This window comes from Carassius gibelio, chromosome A20 (genome assembly GCF_023724105.1).
Source record: "Carassius gibelio isolate Cgi1373 ecotype wild population from Czech Republic chromosome A20, carGib1.2-hapl.c, whole genome shotgun sequence".
Lineage (NCBI taxonomy): Eukaryota > Metazoa > Chordata > Actinopteri > Cypriniformes > Cyprinidae > Carassius > Carassius gibelio.
The window spans coordinates 3,693,223-3,708,630 of NC_068390.1; the positions used below are offsets into that span (position 1 = coordinate 3,693,223).

Consider the following 15,408-nt stretch of genomic DNA (forward strand, 5'->3'; position numbering starts at 1 on the left):
ATCAGGGCCAAAACAATGCCAGAACAACAGGGATCCAAATCAGTGAAACAATGATCCGTAAGACATCCGTTTCATCGCACAATACATCATTTACTCATGTTTATAGCAATATTGTGGCATTTTCAAAGCTGGGAAACCACCACTAAATTTAAAACAAACCACATTTCAAAAGCATTCATTACAAAATTGGAGGAAACCAATTCTGTAACACATCTTTTTTATTCAAAGTATTTTTACTATTTGACATTGTAATACATCCATAAAGCCAACAACTACAGACAAAAAAAAAAAAAAAAAAAAAAACTATTTCACATGATGGATTTTTTTGTTGTTGTTTTGTTTTCTTTCAAACGTCTGATCAGCATCAATACTGGCTGAAGCTTTCCTCTTAAATTGGCTTTGATCCTGAATACACTAGAGTCTAATACTGTGTATATTTTAATTCATACACTTCATTGTGGTTTTTTTTTTTTCGCTCCCATTTCCAGCACAAAACAAATGTGAAACCGTCAGAAAAAATAGAGCTCTTCTCTTTTGTCCTCCGCAAAGGAACAATTCACAATCATTTACATAAAGCAAACCACGATAGCATGTAAAAGATTTCTAAGTAAAGAGAAAATACAATTTTCAAATACAATCAAAAATAACACTACTTAAATCCATCTCATACGTAAAATCTACAAAGCAGTGAAAATTGAGTCTGAACGGGGAATGGTAATGATTGTTTTGAGCTTTCAATAATGCAAGTAAACAATAAATACAAACAATGTGCTTCATCCCTATACACATATTTACACAAGTCTTTGGCTTATGGTCATCGTCTGCTACCAGAAATCAAAAGAACACATAATAAACCAGCCATTAGTGAGGAATGCAGTCTTCTCGAGCCAAAGTCACACGCTCAAAACAGTGTGCATTTACATGAGTACTACTATACACGGTTATTAACAGGAACAGTGATATAGACAAAGAAATAAGAGCGTCTTCAGCATGCAACAGCTCGGGCTTACTGTTTCAAATGGCTGCACAAAATAATAAAAAAATAAAAAAAACATTCATATTAAAAAACATGACCTCGTCCCGGTGGCCGGCACTTTAATTTGATGAAAGTCAGCACGGATGCACAAACTGAGACATTTACAGGGCACACACACCCCGTGTCACATGTAAAATAAGCCGAGTGTGTGCTGCTGACACACACACACACACACACAGACGTCTGTATGAGATGACATCTCCATTATGACGTCTCGATGTACTCCAGAGCCAGATCATAGCAGAAGCGGTACTGCTCCTGCAGAGCGAGAGGGAAAGGATGAGCGTTACTCTCAAACAACACAACACACGTCCAGACTGTGGCAATCATCAACTTCAAGCAGAGGCAAACATGAGCTTGACTGAAGCACAGGCATGAAGAGGATGTGGTGAAGCTGTTTGAGCCACGCCAGGTTATCATCACAAATATCCAGCCTAACATACAAACATCAATTTCTACATTAAAAAAAAAGACTACAATAAATAAGGAAGAAAAAAAGATGTAGTACATTTAAACTTTACAAAATGTGGCCTTTATATGATGATTTGTTTGTTAGATTATTATTCAGTGTTATATGTTTGCTTCTCTATTTGCATTTATTGTGAAATTTCAGTGCTTTACTCTGTTATAAAAGTCAGTATTTTTTTCTAATCCTAATATTTGAAATTATGTCAGCATCCTCAAATCAGGATGAATTGACTTGAGATGCTGTGTTTCAAGATAATGTATTTTCTCATGTGTCCTAAAGCAAGAAAATTCAGTTTGCCAGTGGAAGATATTGTCATGTTTCTCAAGTAAATGTCTCTTGTTCTGAGGATGCTGGGATATTCAACAAGATAAAAATTCAATGAGGTACAAATACACTTTATTTAAGGTGACATTAATGCACTATTATTGCTCCAATAAGTGATATTAATTTGTGTTCATGTTTTCACTAGTGTTAGGGCGAGGGTTGAGTTTAAGGTTCGTTACTGTTTTCACTGCAGTCAGTGAATGTTACTTTGTGTCCTACAAGTGAAGTGTTTCTCATGAGTGTAGATATTAGAGCACGAGGAGCCGTTCGTACCGGGCTGTCCACCATATTGGGCTTGCTGTTTCTCAGACTCTTCACAGCATGAAAGACATCAACTACATTCTGCCGCTTTATCATTTCACACACAATACTGATGGCACAGAACATCCCACTGCGGCCGCCTCCGTTCCTACAAAGACAGAGAGACACACATGTGACATAAGGTGTGTGTGAGACATCCTGTATCCAGACTAACATCACACACACACACACACACACACACACACACACGTGCAGGATCGGTTCTGCTGGAGGAACCCTGCTCTAGAGCACTGACAGATCTTTAGAGCCTCATGCCGCCAGAAGTTTGGCCACATGACTTTTTTCTTCACTACTAACACCTTACAGGTTTGCTCACTGTGGTTTCCCTTGTGAAAAAGAAGTGTGCTTAATTTTAGCAAATGTGCACTTGTGGTACAAAGTGTACTTGCAGATAACATTAAATAAAAATGCCCCTTAAAAGTACACTTAGATGTCAGAGGCACTGACTGTTTCTAAAACACTAGTACCACACACACACACACACACACACACACACACACACACACACACACACACAAACTTAAAAAAGTGCACTTTGTAATGATGTCAATTGAAAAGCTTTACTTTAAAGTGCATTCTAAATCAAGGTTTAATCATATTTTGCCGTGCATTTATTTTGATGTTGACTAACACACTGAAGCATATGCAAAATACTTGATTAGAATTTTAACTGAAATGCACTAAATTGCAATTTCATTACAAATGTGTAATACATATCAAATACAAATGACAAATGTTTTAATAACAGAATTTAAAAGTTACAATTATCTAAAACATATTTAAAGTATATTTTAGTTTATCATAAACGCTTGTCAGTACATTCAGCAGAAAAACTTTAATCATATTTCAAAGACAAAAGAATGATGAAATGACATGTAAAGATGCACTACCGTTAAAAATAGTTCACTTTTTTTTTAAAATTATAATACATTTTGATTTAAATTCTGTAATGTGTTCTTTTAAGTGTATGCTGTACAAGGGTTAATGAAGCTTTAAAGGGATAGTTCACCCACGAAAGAAAATGTATGGCAAATAATGATAATAGATAAATGAATAAATACATAAAATAAAATAAATAATAATAATGAACAGCAACTGTTTGGTTAGCCAAATATCTTCTTTTGTGGTCAACAGAAGAAATAAATTTGTACAGTTTTGGAACAACTTCAGTAATTGATGACAGAATTTTCATATTTGGTGAACTATCTCTTTAAATAGAATCTAAGCCATTATCACAACAACATTATTTTATATGTACATTTTATTCATGCATGTATGCATAAATCCTTTTATTTATTCTTCAAAAACAAAATAGTACAACATGGACCAAAAAGGAGCAGACATGGTTTGTGTTTGTGTAGGTGTTGGTATATCTGATCTGATGTCAGCGAGAGCTGTGTGAAAATGGACATTTATTCACAAACAATGCACTGAAAGGAAATACTGATAAGATATGAGAGAAAGCGTTGTGGTCTGCCAACAGTTGATACTGTAGCTGCTTCTGTACTCACAGACAGTGTATAATGCTGCGTCCATCGCCCTCCTCACACTCCTCCTGCCATTTGTCCACTTGCAGAATCAGCTTCAGGAACGAGCGCTTGGAGGCGGGGACTTCCCTATGACCCGCCCATCCCAGGTACTGGAACTGACGGACCATCAGGTAACCCTCCTGAGGCTTAGGACACACACACATCAATGTAACTACACAATTGGGCCCAAGACAGGTGTACGGCTCTGCAGATTTCAGAGATGTACGGTAAACTCACCCTGGTCAGGTTGCATATCCTGAAAAGACGACTAATGACATCACAGTCCATGGAGCAGGATATGCAGTCCACCTGTACTGGACCGTATCGTAGCATCCCCTCCTCCGGCCAGTACTGAGGACAACCCTGTACACACCGATCACACACATCACAGTAAGCCTGGTGATGAATTAAGGGAACAGTTGACCCAAAAATGAAAATTAGATGAACATTTTCATGATGTGGATGAGTTTGTCTCTTCATGGGAACAGATTTGTAGAAATGTAGCACTGCATCAGTGTCTCATCAATGGATGCTCTACAGTGAATGGGTGCCGTCAGAATGAGAGCGTAAACTAAAAACAATACATTAATGCGAAACACACACAAAAAATTGTAAAGATACAATTTCAAAGGTCTTAAAGTACAAAAAGTACAAAAGTACAAAGGTCTTACAGACAGTTCTGTTTCTTACAAACACGCAGCTTTTGTCTTCTCCAGATGTTCACTGATGGACTGGAGTGCTGTGGATTATTGGGATGTTTTTATCAGACTCTCATTCTGACGGCACCCATTCACTGCAGAGCATCCATTGATGAGACACTGATGCAATGCTACATTTCTACACATCTGACGAAGAAACAAACTCATCTACAGTTTGGATGGCTTCAGTTTGGCTCAACAAACTCAAGTCCACTGACTTCCCAAGCTAACCAACATTTCTTCTCATTCCTTTAATATAACTCGCACAAACACTTTATTAAGAATGCTTGTAACTCTCTTCAGCTGTAATCTCACCTGAGCCAAATCAATCTCGTTTAGCATGACGATGGAGGTGCATCCATAATCATACACCAGCCTCCAGAAGTCCTTGACGGTGTTGGGTAAGGGATGCTGGGTCACGATGAACGCGGCCGGCTGTCTGTAGCTCTGCAGAACACAGAACATAATGTACTTCCTGCAAACACTCTGCTTTGTGACACTAACACACAACCAAGACGCAGATGGGATTTTTTCAGGATGGCCAGTGTGTGAATGTGTATGATCATGCAAGGACCACAGTGAGCATTCGACATGAGAGAATGATATAAACCGTGTCGTTTCCTGTGTGTGTGTGTGTGTGTCTGTCGATGTGTCAGTGTGATAAACGCTCATCTCTGTAAGTGATTAAATGCATTCATTTTTCTTTGCATGCTGAAGCAAACCCAGTATAGAGAGGTTGAATGGAAAGTGCTGACATCCCACTAAAGCCACGAAACAAATCCAGTCTAACAGAGGCAGAACTGAATCATTACCTGGTATTCTTCTGACGGCTTGGTTAAAAAGAGTCCAAGAGTTTGTGAAGCGTACGAGGAAGCGATTTAAAATGACCCTCTAAAATCACAACTTCAGCTGAGTTCAGCTGTCAAACTAGCTGATTCTAGCTGTGCAATCACCATCTCCCAGGGTCAGAGGTCATCGACTGCGGGAGGTCACTGACTGAACACGCTCTCAGATATATAGAAGATTGTGCACATTGAAAAACAGCGCACTACGTTAGATAGACACTACATAACTTACACGGACAGCCATGACAAATGAAGCACTAGGAGATGGATGCACATGTCTCTCACAGACTAAACAAATGCATTATCAAATTAAAACTGAAAATTCACTCGCCCTCTTGCCATTCCAAACCTGCCTGGGTTTCTTTCTGTCGTGGAAGACAAATGTGAAGGAATCTTTAGGTGGCTAATTCCCATGACATGAAATCATGCAGTGAGCACGAGCTGGGATACTCAAGAAACTACTAACAGTAGTTCATAAGACTCGAGCTGCGAGACTTCTGATGTCATATTTGTGCTTATTTGTGTTCAGTTAGAAGTGCACAAGTGTGTGGTATGGACTACTTCTCTGGGGGTTTCTTGTTCTTTTTTTGGAGCTTGACAGAAAGTAGTCACCTTTCACTTTTGTCGTATGGAAAAATACACCTCCAGATGTTTAACACAGATAGAAGGAAAAACCATCCAGATTCTGAATGACTCGAGGGTGAGAAATGATGGCAGAAATTTCAGGGTTTGGGTGAACGTGTCCGTTCATAAATGACAAAATCAACGCTTTAAAGCAAGAGATTCACACTTACACTTACCTCGCCCTTTCCAATAATGTCACTAAAATAGTTTAGACTTTATTCGTTTTGAAAACCCAAAGATGAAAGAAAGTTCAATTTTTGGACCACATAAAGCCATCAAGATTAATTCATTAAAGGGGTCATATGTGATTTCAAGCTTCCTTTCCCCTTGGAGTGTTACAAGCTGATTGTGCATGTGTCAAAACCAAAGAGATATTCTTGATCAAAGTTAAGACTCCGCCATGCCCCTCTAAAACACCTCAGTCAAACACGCCCCCACATGTCTACATCACTATGAGGAAATGTTTGCAGAATGCCACCCTATGTTCACACAAAGAAAGAAGGCATGGTTTCAGTAACACAGTTAGTGTTGAAGCAGTCATGTCAGGGACGTGTGTGTGTCTGGGAGAAAGCAAAAGCACTTTATTTGGCCTTCTGAAAATAGATGCATCTAGGAATCTTTAAGATTACTTACAAGTGACAACAGAACAGCAACACGTGAGATATTCTGAATCAGCTACTGTAAGTATGTTTTGTTATAGTTATAGTTTAAGCATTTGCCATTGATTGTTCAAATGCAAAGTTTTGCACATCGTGTGTGTGTGTGTAAGAGAGAGAGAGAGAGAGAGAGACATGATCGCACAGCTGTCTTAACTGTCCATGTCTTGTGTGCTGCAAACCCATACGAGCTTCATCACCGTGTCAATCACTCTATTTCCTGTTTGTGCTTGAACTGCTGGTAAAACTAAAGACATTATAAATTGTCTTTTCATTTATTTTGAAAGATGAAGCTCGCAATTATGGAAAGGGGTGTTACATTTCCGACGAGTGCTTGTGGTGTTCGGCCAATCACAGTGCACTGGGTCAGCTGGCCAATCAGAGCAGACTGTGCTTGTCAGGAGGAGGGTCTTTGTAGAAAAGCATCATATTACCCCTTTAATTACTCTACTGAAAAGAAGCTCATTGAATGCTTTATGGTGTCAAGACAATAACTGTATCGCTGATCCACATGACACTAGCACCACGTTACAGAGCGACTGGGATAGGTTTAAAAGAGGCTCACGCTAACATCTGTCCCACACAAAGCAATTACCACCTGGATTTGTCTCTAGCTTTCTGTAGCTCCGTTCCAGAATCCAGTGAGAGATCTCGCTGTCTACTATCAAAACTGACAGCTGCGCTCTAAAGCAGCATGGAAACTCACAAATGACTGATCTGAGTCGCGATGCTGCACGTCGTTACTCAACTGAGGGACTGACTCAATAGAATTCACGGCATTAAATTAATTCATTTTTTTTACACTGGACTGTTATCAGTATCTTCACTACAACTTTTAGGCTTGGGAATACTACCAGAAACAGGTGTGTTCTGGGACTGGCCCTCAAACGTTGCCTCCGTCGGCAGCTCACTAGGTTTTGGAACAGAGCGTGTGTCTAACATAAAGACAAGACGAGGAAAAGAGTGAGTGTGAGGAAGCCATACTTACATCCATGAGTGCTGCATTGATGTAGTTACTGGTCTCTCCGTCGATGGTGATGAGGAAGGGCAGGCAGCGGTCGGGCGGGAGGTTGTCCATGAAACGGTTCTTGTCGTGGTTTCGAGGAAGGAGCGCAATGCTGCAGTCTTCAGGCTGAGGCTGAGGAGTCACTGAGTTCAGCGTCTGGACAGGACAGAGAGAGTGGACAATAGCAGGTGAGAATAGAAGCTAGATCTTTTGTTGTTAATGTCAAAGGCCGTGTGCCCAATCCAATCTAAACAGGCTGTATGACACACTTGCATCCTCAAAAACTATGAACAAAAATATACCCAAATGATAAATAAGGGTTGATACAGTGATGCTTTACATGATCTGGTCTGTGCTGTCAATGGGTTTCTGCGTTTTGCCGCCATCTTGGATTTCCGGTTTAGCGAGTGTGGGCATAGACACTTCCGGTTTTGCTATACGCCATTGCATTACCTTAAATATATATGTGTTTACAGGATTTATAAGATCACTTAAAATGCAAAATCCTATTTAATTTGAAAAAACATCAAAAATCTTGAAAAACATAATAAATCTAGTAATCTAGGAGTACGCATGCCCACACTTGCGTCGCCAAATCTCTCCGATGCCATCTTGAGCACCTAGCCAATTTTGGCTACAAAGAACATACCAGTTAAACCAGCAAAACCACCAAGAAGTGTTTAGAAAGTAGAGGTGTTGGGCCTAAGCAGTTCATGGTGATATTAACAAAATCATGTTTGATTATAAGGACATATTTGTTTAATTTGGTGATGTCAATGTAGGAGCCGTAGATCGCTGACAAGCTGCGCAATATCGCATTCATTATCGAAGGCGTTTCATCTGCGATAATGAACGCAATATTGTGTAGCTTGTCAGCGATCTATGGCTCTGTCTATTAAATGCCACTCCAATTATAAGCAGGTGTTGGCGATTTTAGCAGTGATCAAGGAAGCAGCTTTACTGATTAGATGCGCATGATCATATCGTTAGATATATCGCCCAGCCCTATGTCAATGTAAAATCTGGGTCCTGAAGAAAAGCCAGCGGAAAAGCACAGCCATAAGTATCAAGAAACAGAATTTGTCATGTACCTGGAATTCATCTTTGAGGTGAGAGGAATTGCTCTGAGAGTCGATGCGGATCATGTCGTAGTACGCGGCTTTGAACTCGCAGACGGGAATCGCCGTCTCGCCACACAAACACGCCTCCAGGATGGCATCGTGGATGAAAATATACTGCTCCTGAGAGCCAGAGGAAACATGGGGTGGTGTTGTCAGTGCATGTGCTTTCATTTTTGACAACCTTACACGTGTAACCCTCAGATTAAATAATATATATGAAATGAGCTCTGAATGCAGCAAGGCAGAAACACATGCTTTTCTATTGTTATTGCCACAAATTCTGCAGAAATGCAACAGTGGCCCTTAGTGGCCCTCATTCTTCTAGATGTTTTACAGAGGTCAGTGCAGATGCACTTCAAGGTAAAGTACTGGCATGTTTTGTGCATACTTCATTAAACAAAACAAAATATGAATTAACATTATGAATTGTATAACCAGTGGCTTCCTAAAAATACATTTAGTAAGGGAGAAAAATGAGTGAAGCATGCAAACACACCTCGGTCTGAACCATGTTGATGCGTCTGGAGCGCAGAGCTTTCACACAGTTGTAGATGTCCACCACTCCTTCTCTCTCTGCCATGTCCAGCATGATGTCAATCACGATGTAACATCCTGTGCGGCCGGCTCCCGCACTGACACGGACAGAGCAGAGGAAGATTATTTCGTTTCTAGTCGTGCTGTCACAATACCAGTAAAATGTCACAATTCCCGGCACCAATTCTGATACCATAGAAAAAAACTACTGGAAATATTTGACTATTTTATTTAACTGATTAAAAAAAAATGCTATTAATGCTAATAATAAGTAAATAAAACAGCAAACGATATTATCCATATAAGAACAATAGAAGTGAATTCAAGTATTTAAATATTGAAATGAAGAATAAAGAAATCCATCACATATAAAAGAGCAGAGACTGTTTTTATTATTATTAGTTAGCTGTCATTCATTAGTTTTCTTTATCTGGTTAATACTGTTGAAGCAGATCTTTTCGTCTGTTATATTATATTTTGACATGCACAGTTTTTTTCCCGTCTGTTGCTATGATTATCACTTTTGCAGTTTGACTGAACAGCAGCACAGTGCCATGAAAACAAAGAGAATTGCAATCAAAGACTGTTGAAAGGAAAAGAAAGCTGCATCATGGGATTTTTTTGCATGCAGCAATGCAGATGAGACCACATCCTGTTCTTGGGGCATGAACGACGAGCATCGTGGTGTTGTAAAGGGGTAAAATAGTTTCTGACAGATTTACAAGAGCTGAGAATCAGAAGTACAAAAGAGTCATAAGAGCTGCTGTGACTGGCCAAAGGTGTCAGATGTGGACGATGGCACATGAAGTGTGAGCTTGATAAAATAACACAACCAACCACAAGACCATTCGCATATGCAGACGAGCGGTGGTAAGACCTTAAGAACAGGAAATGATGTCATAAACCAATGACAATGCATTCTCCTCTACAACATGAAAATGTGTCTCAACAGAGACGGACCTCCAGTGTCAGGAGTAGTGGATATAAAACTTTGAGCTGTGGATCTGTGGTTTCTTCTGATGCTGGACTGTTCATTAAAATGAAAATGTCCTGATGATGTGCTCCTCCCCTCAGACCATCCAAGATCAGGATGAGTTTGTTTCTTCACCAGATGTGTAGAAGTGTAGCACTGCATCAGTGTCTCATCAATGGATGCTCTGCAGTGAATGGGTGCCGTCAGAATGAGAGTCTGATAAAAACATCACAATAATCCTCAGCACTCCAGTCCATCAGTGAACATCTGGAGAAGCTACAAGCCGTGTGTTTGTAAGAAACAGATGCATCGTTAAAGTGTTTTAAATATAAACCATTGCTTCTGTCACTTGATCTGTCCACATTTCTCTCCTGATTCAGACACAAATGACTTTTTTGCTGGAGAAAGCAATATTATGAATTATGATTCATATTCATGATTCATAAATCATATTATGATTCATTCATATTATCAGCTGTTTGGACTCTCATTCTGACGGCACCCATTCACTGCAGAGCATCCATTGATGAGACACTGATGCAATGCTACATTTCTCCAAATCTGATGAAGACACAAACTCATCCTGATCTTGGATGACCTCGTGGGGAGGAGTACATTTCCAGCTAATTTTAGTTTTTGAGCTCTGAAATCCTGTTCTTGTGTTCAAACCAGTACAAAGCAATTGTGACGGTTCATTAGCAATATTTTTCAGCAGCCACTTTTACATGTAAAAACTGTCAAATTGAATTTTCTTTCATTCACACCTGCTATGGCTTTCTATGTTGGATTCATTTGGCTACTATTCACACTCCACCAGATGTCATTCACTGCAAATGATCTTTGAAAGTGAAAGTGACTAGACATTCAGCCAAGGATGGTGACCCATACTCAGAATTCGTGCTCTGCATTTAACCCATCCAAAGTTCACATGCACGCACACACACACACACACACACACACACACACACACACACACGCACCCGGAGCGGTGTTCATCATTTATGCTGTGGCGCCCGGGGAGCAGTTGGGGGTTCGGTGCCTTGCTCAAGGGCACCTCAGTCGTGGTATTGCTGGCCCAAGACTCGAACCCACAACCTTAGGGGTTAGGAGTCAAACTTTCTAACCACTAGGCCCAAAACGCACTTTGAGCACTGACTACACTCATGTCCACATGAGCTCTAGATTCCCAGCACAAGGCGAGCATGTGTTGATCATTGCAGTACCTGCAGTGGACGACGATAGGCCCAGCGGTGGGAGGGTTGGATATCTTGACCCGTCGGATGAATGACAGCAGTCCTGTGGCGTGATACGGGACTCCGTGATCGGGCCAGCCAGTGAAGTGAAACTGCTTTACCTCTCGCACCTCATTAAAACCCCTCTGCCAACATAAGAGCAAACATCCACAAAACACCTGAGCGCCTGAATGTACATTAGTTTCTCAGCAATTACAGTGGCCCCAAAAAGTATCTAGACACTTCACACTGATGACAATATATCACTGCATTTTACAAGCTAAACATTATTTAAAACAAAAATAAAGACTTTATTCATCCACTAACAATTACCAAAATTACTGTTATAAAAATATATTATGAATAAAAGTGATGTTAGTGAAAAGATGCAGATACAGACTCTTCAAATACTTTGTGTGGCCACTATATATGGAGTATATGAGAAAATTAAACATTTCCTTCAGGGCCACGTTAGACAATAAACTGAAACAGGATCAAATAATCTCACCCTCTCCAGAGTAAAAGTCCTGACCACGTATTCTGCAAGCGGCTCCACCTCCACAAATGTCACCTTAAAATCTCCATAAACCTCAGCATCATCTGGCCAGTACTTATAACATTTCACCTGCAGGAGGATGAGACCAATCAAATGTAAAATCCAGGGCAAATCACATGCACATTTATTAAACACATATTAATAAATACAGTACCTATGTTGACTGATGAAAAAAGCATGCAGATGCAACTTGATTCACAGCCGTCTGATTTAATTCTGCCTTAAATCTTCAAGCTGAAGAATGCTTTAAGATGTGAGTGATCACGTCTAGTACTATATTCCAAGAGCATTATGATATAAAGACTGCTGTGAAATCATTTCAAATGCATGCACTTGTGCATAATGATAGAATTAAAGCATCCACAACATGCACAAATGTACACAACACATACATAGACATGTTTCAACCCTTTGAGAAGTGTCCATTTTTGTTCATTATTTATTGCTTTGGATTTGGGGGTTCACCCGTTTTCGTAATTTTGAGCAGATGAATAACATTCCTGGCTCACTCCTCAAAAGGTTTCTGGGGCCTTCACAGGTCACATCACAGAGCACGAGAGCACACGACGGCCCCTCAGCAGGCAGTAAGGACACATACCCGGCCCACCTCCACTAGGTTGGTTACCATGACGACACAGGCCGATTGCTCCTGCCAGATCATCCTCCAGAAGTCGTACACCGTCTCGTGGACAGGGCCTGTGCGAAAGCCAAAAGTTCTGCTTTATTTCTTTACATCTATGCATCCATCAAAAAAAAAAGCTATTATTTGACTTTAGATTTTTGCATCATATTGTGATAAATAAATGTCGAGTGTATAAGTAATAATCACTGTGGATCGTTCTCTGTTAAAAGAGCTAACCTGCAGTTGTTACGTTAAAAAGATATTTCGGTAACACTTTACTATTGGGACCAATTCTCACCATTAACTAGCTACTTTTTAGCATGCCTCTTATTAACATAATGGTAGTTTATTAAAGCTTATACTACGGGGGGCATTGATTGTTTGAATCTGATTGGCTGTCGAACGTTGTGTGCAATTATTTTCAGGGAAACGCACGCCATACGTAGTTCCAGGCAGCTTTCTTGGCCACATTACAGTTTCATATCACTTTGCATAGTTAACTGTAAAAATGGAAATTACAGGACTAACAAAAACAACAAGATAACAGACGATTTTACAAAAGTAAATACATATGACATTTCTGACTAGTGAGGTAATAACAGCGCTGTTTAGAGACGCTGCTGCAGCCTAATTCACACAAGCTCTCTCTCTCTCTCTCTGTGTGTCTCTGTCTCTCTCGCTAACTTCATTAATAACTGCATTAGAATGCTATCAGTGACTCAAGCCTCCATCACCAGCTTTAAAACAACATTTTGGAACCAGCAAAAAAAAAAAAAAAGAAATAATCCTACTCACACTAGAGATTTAAGTACAAAAGCTGGACCAATCCCTTTAAATATATAATCTGATGGATGTCTTGAGGTGTGGTGACCGTAGTATAAGTGCAATAACTGTCAACAATTATTCTTTACTTAAAAAGCACATATTCTGCATGACCATATTCCACACCCCTAATGCTACCCAATAAATAAACTTAACAACGACCTTATTCAGCAGTATTTTGGAATTAACTGAGGCAAATGGTTTGTTAATCGTGAGAACTGGAACTAAAAATGAAGAGTGGCCGATATTTCTAAATAATTTAACCCATATAAAGTAGTTTTGGTGGATTTTTTTCGCATGATTCAGGGAATAATTTTGAATTTATGAGCACGCACACTTTTTAAGATGTGTATGAGACCAAAAAGAATGCAGTTTATGCATATTATGACAATACACTTACTGAGTTTGTTAAAGGACATTATATTTAGTTAACTGTGGAGATCATTATATTGAAACAATTTGTCAGTTTTTGTTCTTGGCACGATTAATTCAACATTGCTCATTTACCTTGAGTTGCGATGTAATGGCTGGGCCTCTGGTATCCCTGCGAGAGAAAGAGAGAGAGAGAGAGAGAGAGAGAGAGTGTGAGTGTGAGAGTGTGTGAGAGAGAGAGAGAGAGAGAGAGAGAGAGAGAGAGAGAGTGAGAGCGTGTGTGAGAGAGAGAGTGAGGGAGAGAGAGAGAGAGAGTGAGAGTGTGTGAGAGAGAGAGAGAGAGAGAGTGAGAGAGAGAGTGTGTGAGAGAGAGAGTGAGTGAGAGAGAGAGTGAGAGAGAGAGAGAGAGAGAGAGAGAGAGTGAGAGTGTGTGAGAGAGAGAGAGAGAGGGTGTGAGAGTGTGTGTGAGAGAGAGAGAGAGTGTGTGAGAGTGTGAGAGAGAGAGAGAGTGAGAGAGTGTGTGAGAGAGAGAGTGAGAGAGTGTGTGAGAGAGAGTGAGAGAGAGAGTGAGAGTGTGTGAGAGAGAGAGAGTGAGAGCGAGAGAGTGTGAGAGAGAGAGAGAGACAAAGAGAGGGAGAGAGTGAGAGCGAGAGATCATGAGAAAGTGAGAGTGAGAGAGAGATTTTGTCATTTCACAGTGGCCAATGCAAAATTGTGCTAAATTATGTTTTTAACCATTTCATTGAGAATTGTAGTCTCAGCACACACACACACACACACACATCACTATTTCAATGAATCAAACACACAGTGCAGGGAGACCTGACTTCAAATCCCCCCTCCCACGAAAACTAAAACACACAAAACCAAAATCATGAGCAGTAACTGAAACACAGGCCAGGGATGTTGACATGCAAGGCAAAGCAGATGAGTGGCAGCGTGAGGAAGAGCAACAGAATGGAGCTGGATGTGTTTCGGCACAAGCGGCTCCATGCAGATGGGCTTCTGGGCATGGAGCGGTGGGACAGAGAGGGAGTGTGTTCGAATGCGCCTACAGTGATACTTACATCCCTGTACAGCCAAATCTATCGCCCCAAAATCAACCGCATAAGAGTGAGAGAGAGCACAACAATGTCAGTGAGTCAGCAAGCACCTCCAACAAGGAAGAAAAGAAAGCTGTATATTGTGTATAGTTGAGACAAAGGCATGCATAAAAGACCTCACATACGAGGGAGGGAGAGACGTTTCTCACACGTTCGCCAATGGAGGAGGAGGCGGCATCGCCACTTACATCAATGTAGTTGGCATTTATGTAGTCGGAGGACGGGTCGTCTTCCATTGGCTGCAGGATCACTCGAGAATGATCGTCTACAGCGCCACACACGGCAAACAGAGCAGATTCAGGTCAAAAACACTGTGGCTCTTCTGTTTTGTTGGCTTGCTGCTGATTGATAGTGAGCTATGAAACTGTGTGATGCATGAAAACCTGTCCTGGTCAGATTTCACCGCAAACTCATTTGGAAGAATAGATCAATTGCTTTTTAAGCCTATTTACAAAGTGATATAATTTTCGTGACGATTGAGCACATATTTTTCTCTGAATTTCTTATTACAATAATGCAAAGTATGAAAGCCTGTTTCCGTAACTGAATAAAAAATAGAACAAGG

General features: G+C 40.3%; 1 protein-coding gene across 11 annotated transcripts in view; it reads right to left on the reverse strand.

Moving 5' to 3' along the window:
- Nucleotides 1-163: 163 nt before the first annotated feature.
- LOC127938205 (receptor-type tyrosine-protein phosphatase kappa) overlaps nucleotides 164-15,408 on the reverse strand; it is a 149,240-nt gene continuing 133,995 nt past the window's right edge. For 5 of the 11 annotated variants that reach the window (XM_052534656.1, XM_052534645.1, XM_052534647.1 and 2 more), the window contains 14 exons: nucleotides 14,969-15,108; nucleotides 14,808-14,825; nucleotides 13,876-13,912; nucleotides 12,523-12,620; nucleotides 11,877-11,993; nucleotides 11,360-11,514; nucleotides 9,126-9,261; nucleotides 8,600-8,749; nucleotides 7,491-7,664; nucleotides 4,693-4,824; nucleotides 3,917-4,042; nucleotides 3,662-3,825; nucleotides 2,103-2,238; nucleotides 164-1,294 (listed from right to left, as the gene is read on the reverse strand). In XM_052534656.1, coding sequence (XP_052390616.1) covers nucleotides 1,241-1,294; nucleotides 2,103-2,238; nucleotides 3,662-3,825; nucleotides 3,917-4,042; nucleotides 4,693-4,824; nucleotides 7,491-7,664; nucleotides 8,600-8,749; nucleotides 9,126-9,261; nucleotides 11,360-11,514; nucleotides 11,877-11,993; nucleotides 12,523-12,620; nucleotides 13,876-13,912; nucleotides 14,808-14,825; nucleotides 14,969-15,108 — 1,637 coding nt within the window. In that variant the 3' untranslated portion in view covers nucleotides 164-1,240. The remainder of the gene's footprint in view (nucleotides 1,295-2,102; nucleotides 2,239-3,661; nucleotides 3,826-3,916; nucleotides 4,043-4,692; nucleotides 4,825-7,490; nucleotides 7,665-8,599; nucleotides 8,750-9,125; nucleotides 9,262-11,359; nucleotides 11,515-11,876; nucleotides 11,994-12,522; nucleotides 12,621-13,875; nucleotides 13,913-14,807; nucleotides 14,826-14,968; nucleotides 15,109-15,408) is intronic. The other 6 variants (XM_052534650.1, XM_052534652.1, XM_052534653.1 and 3 more) reach the window with 3 other exon arrangements.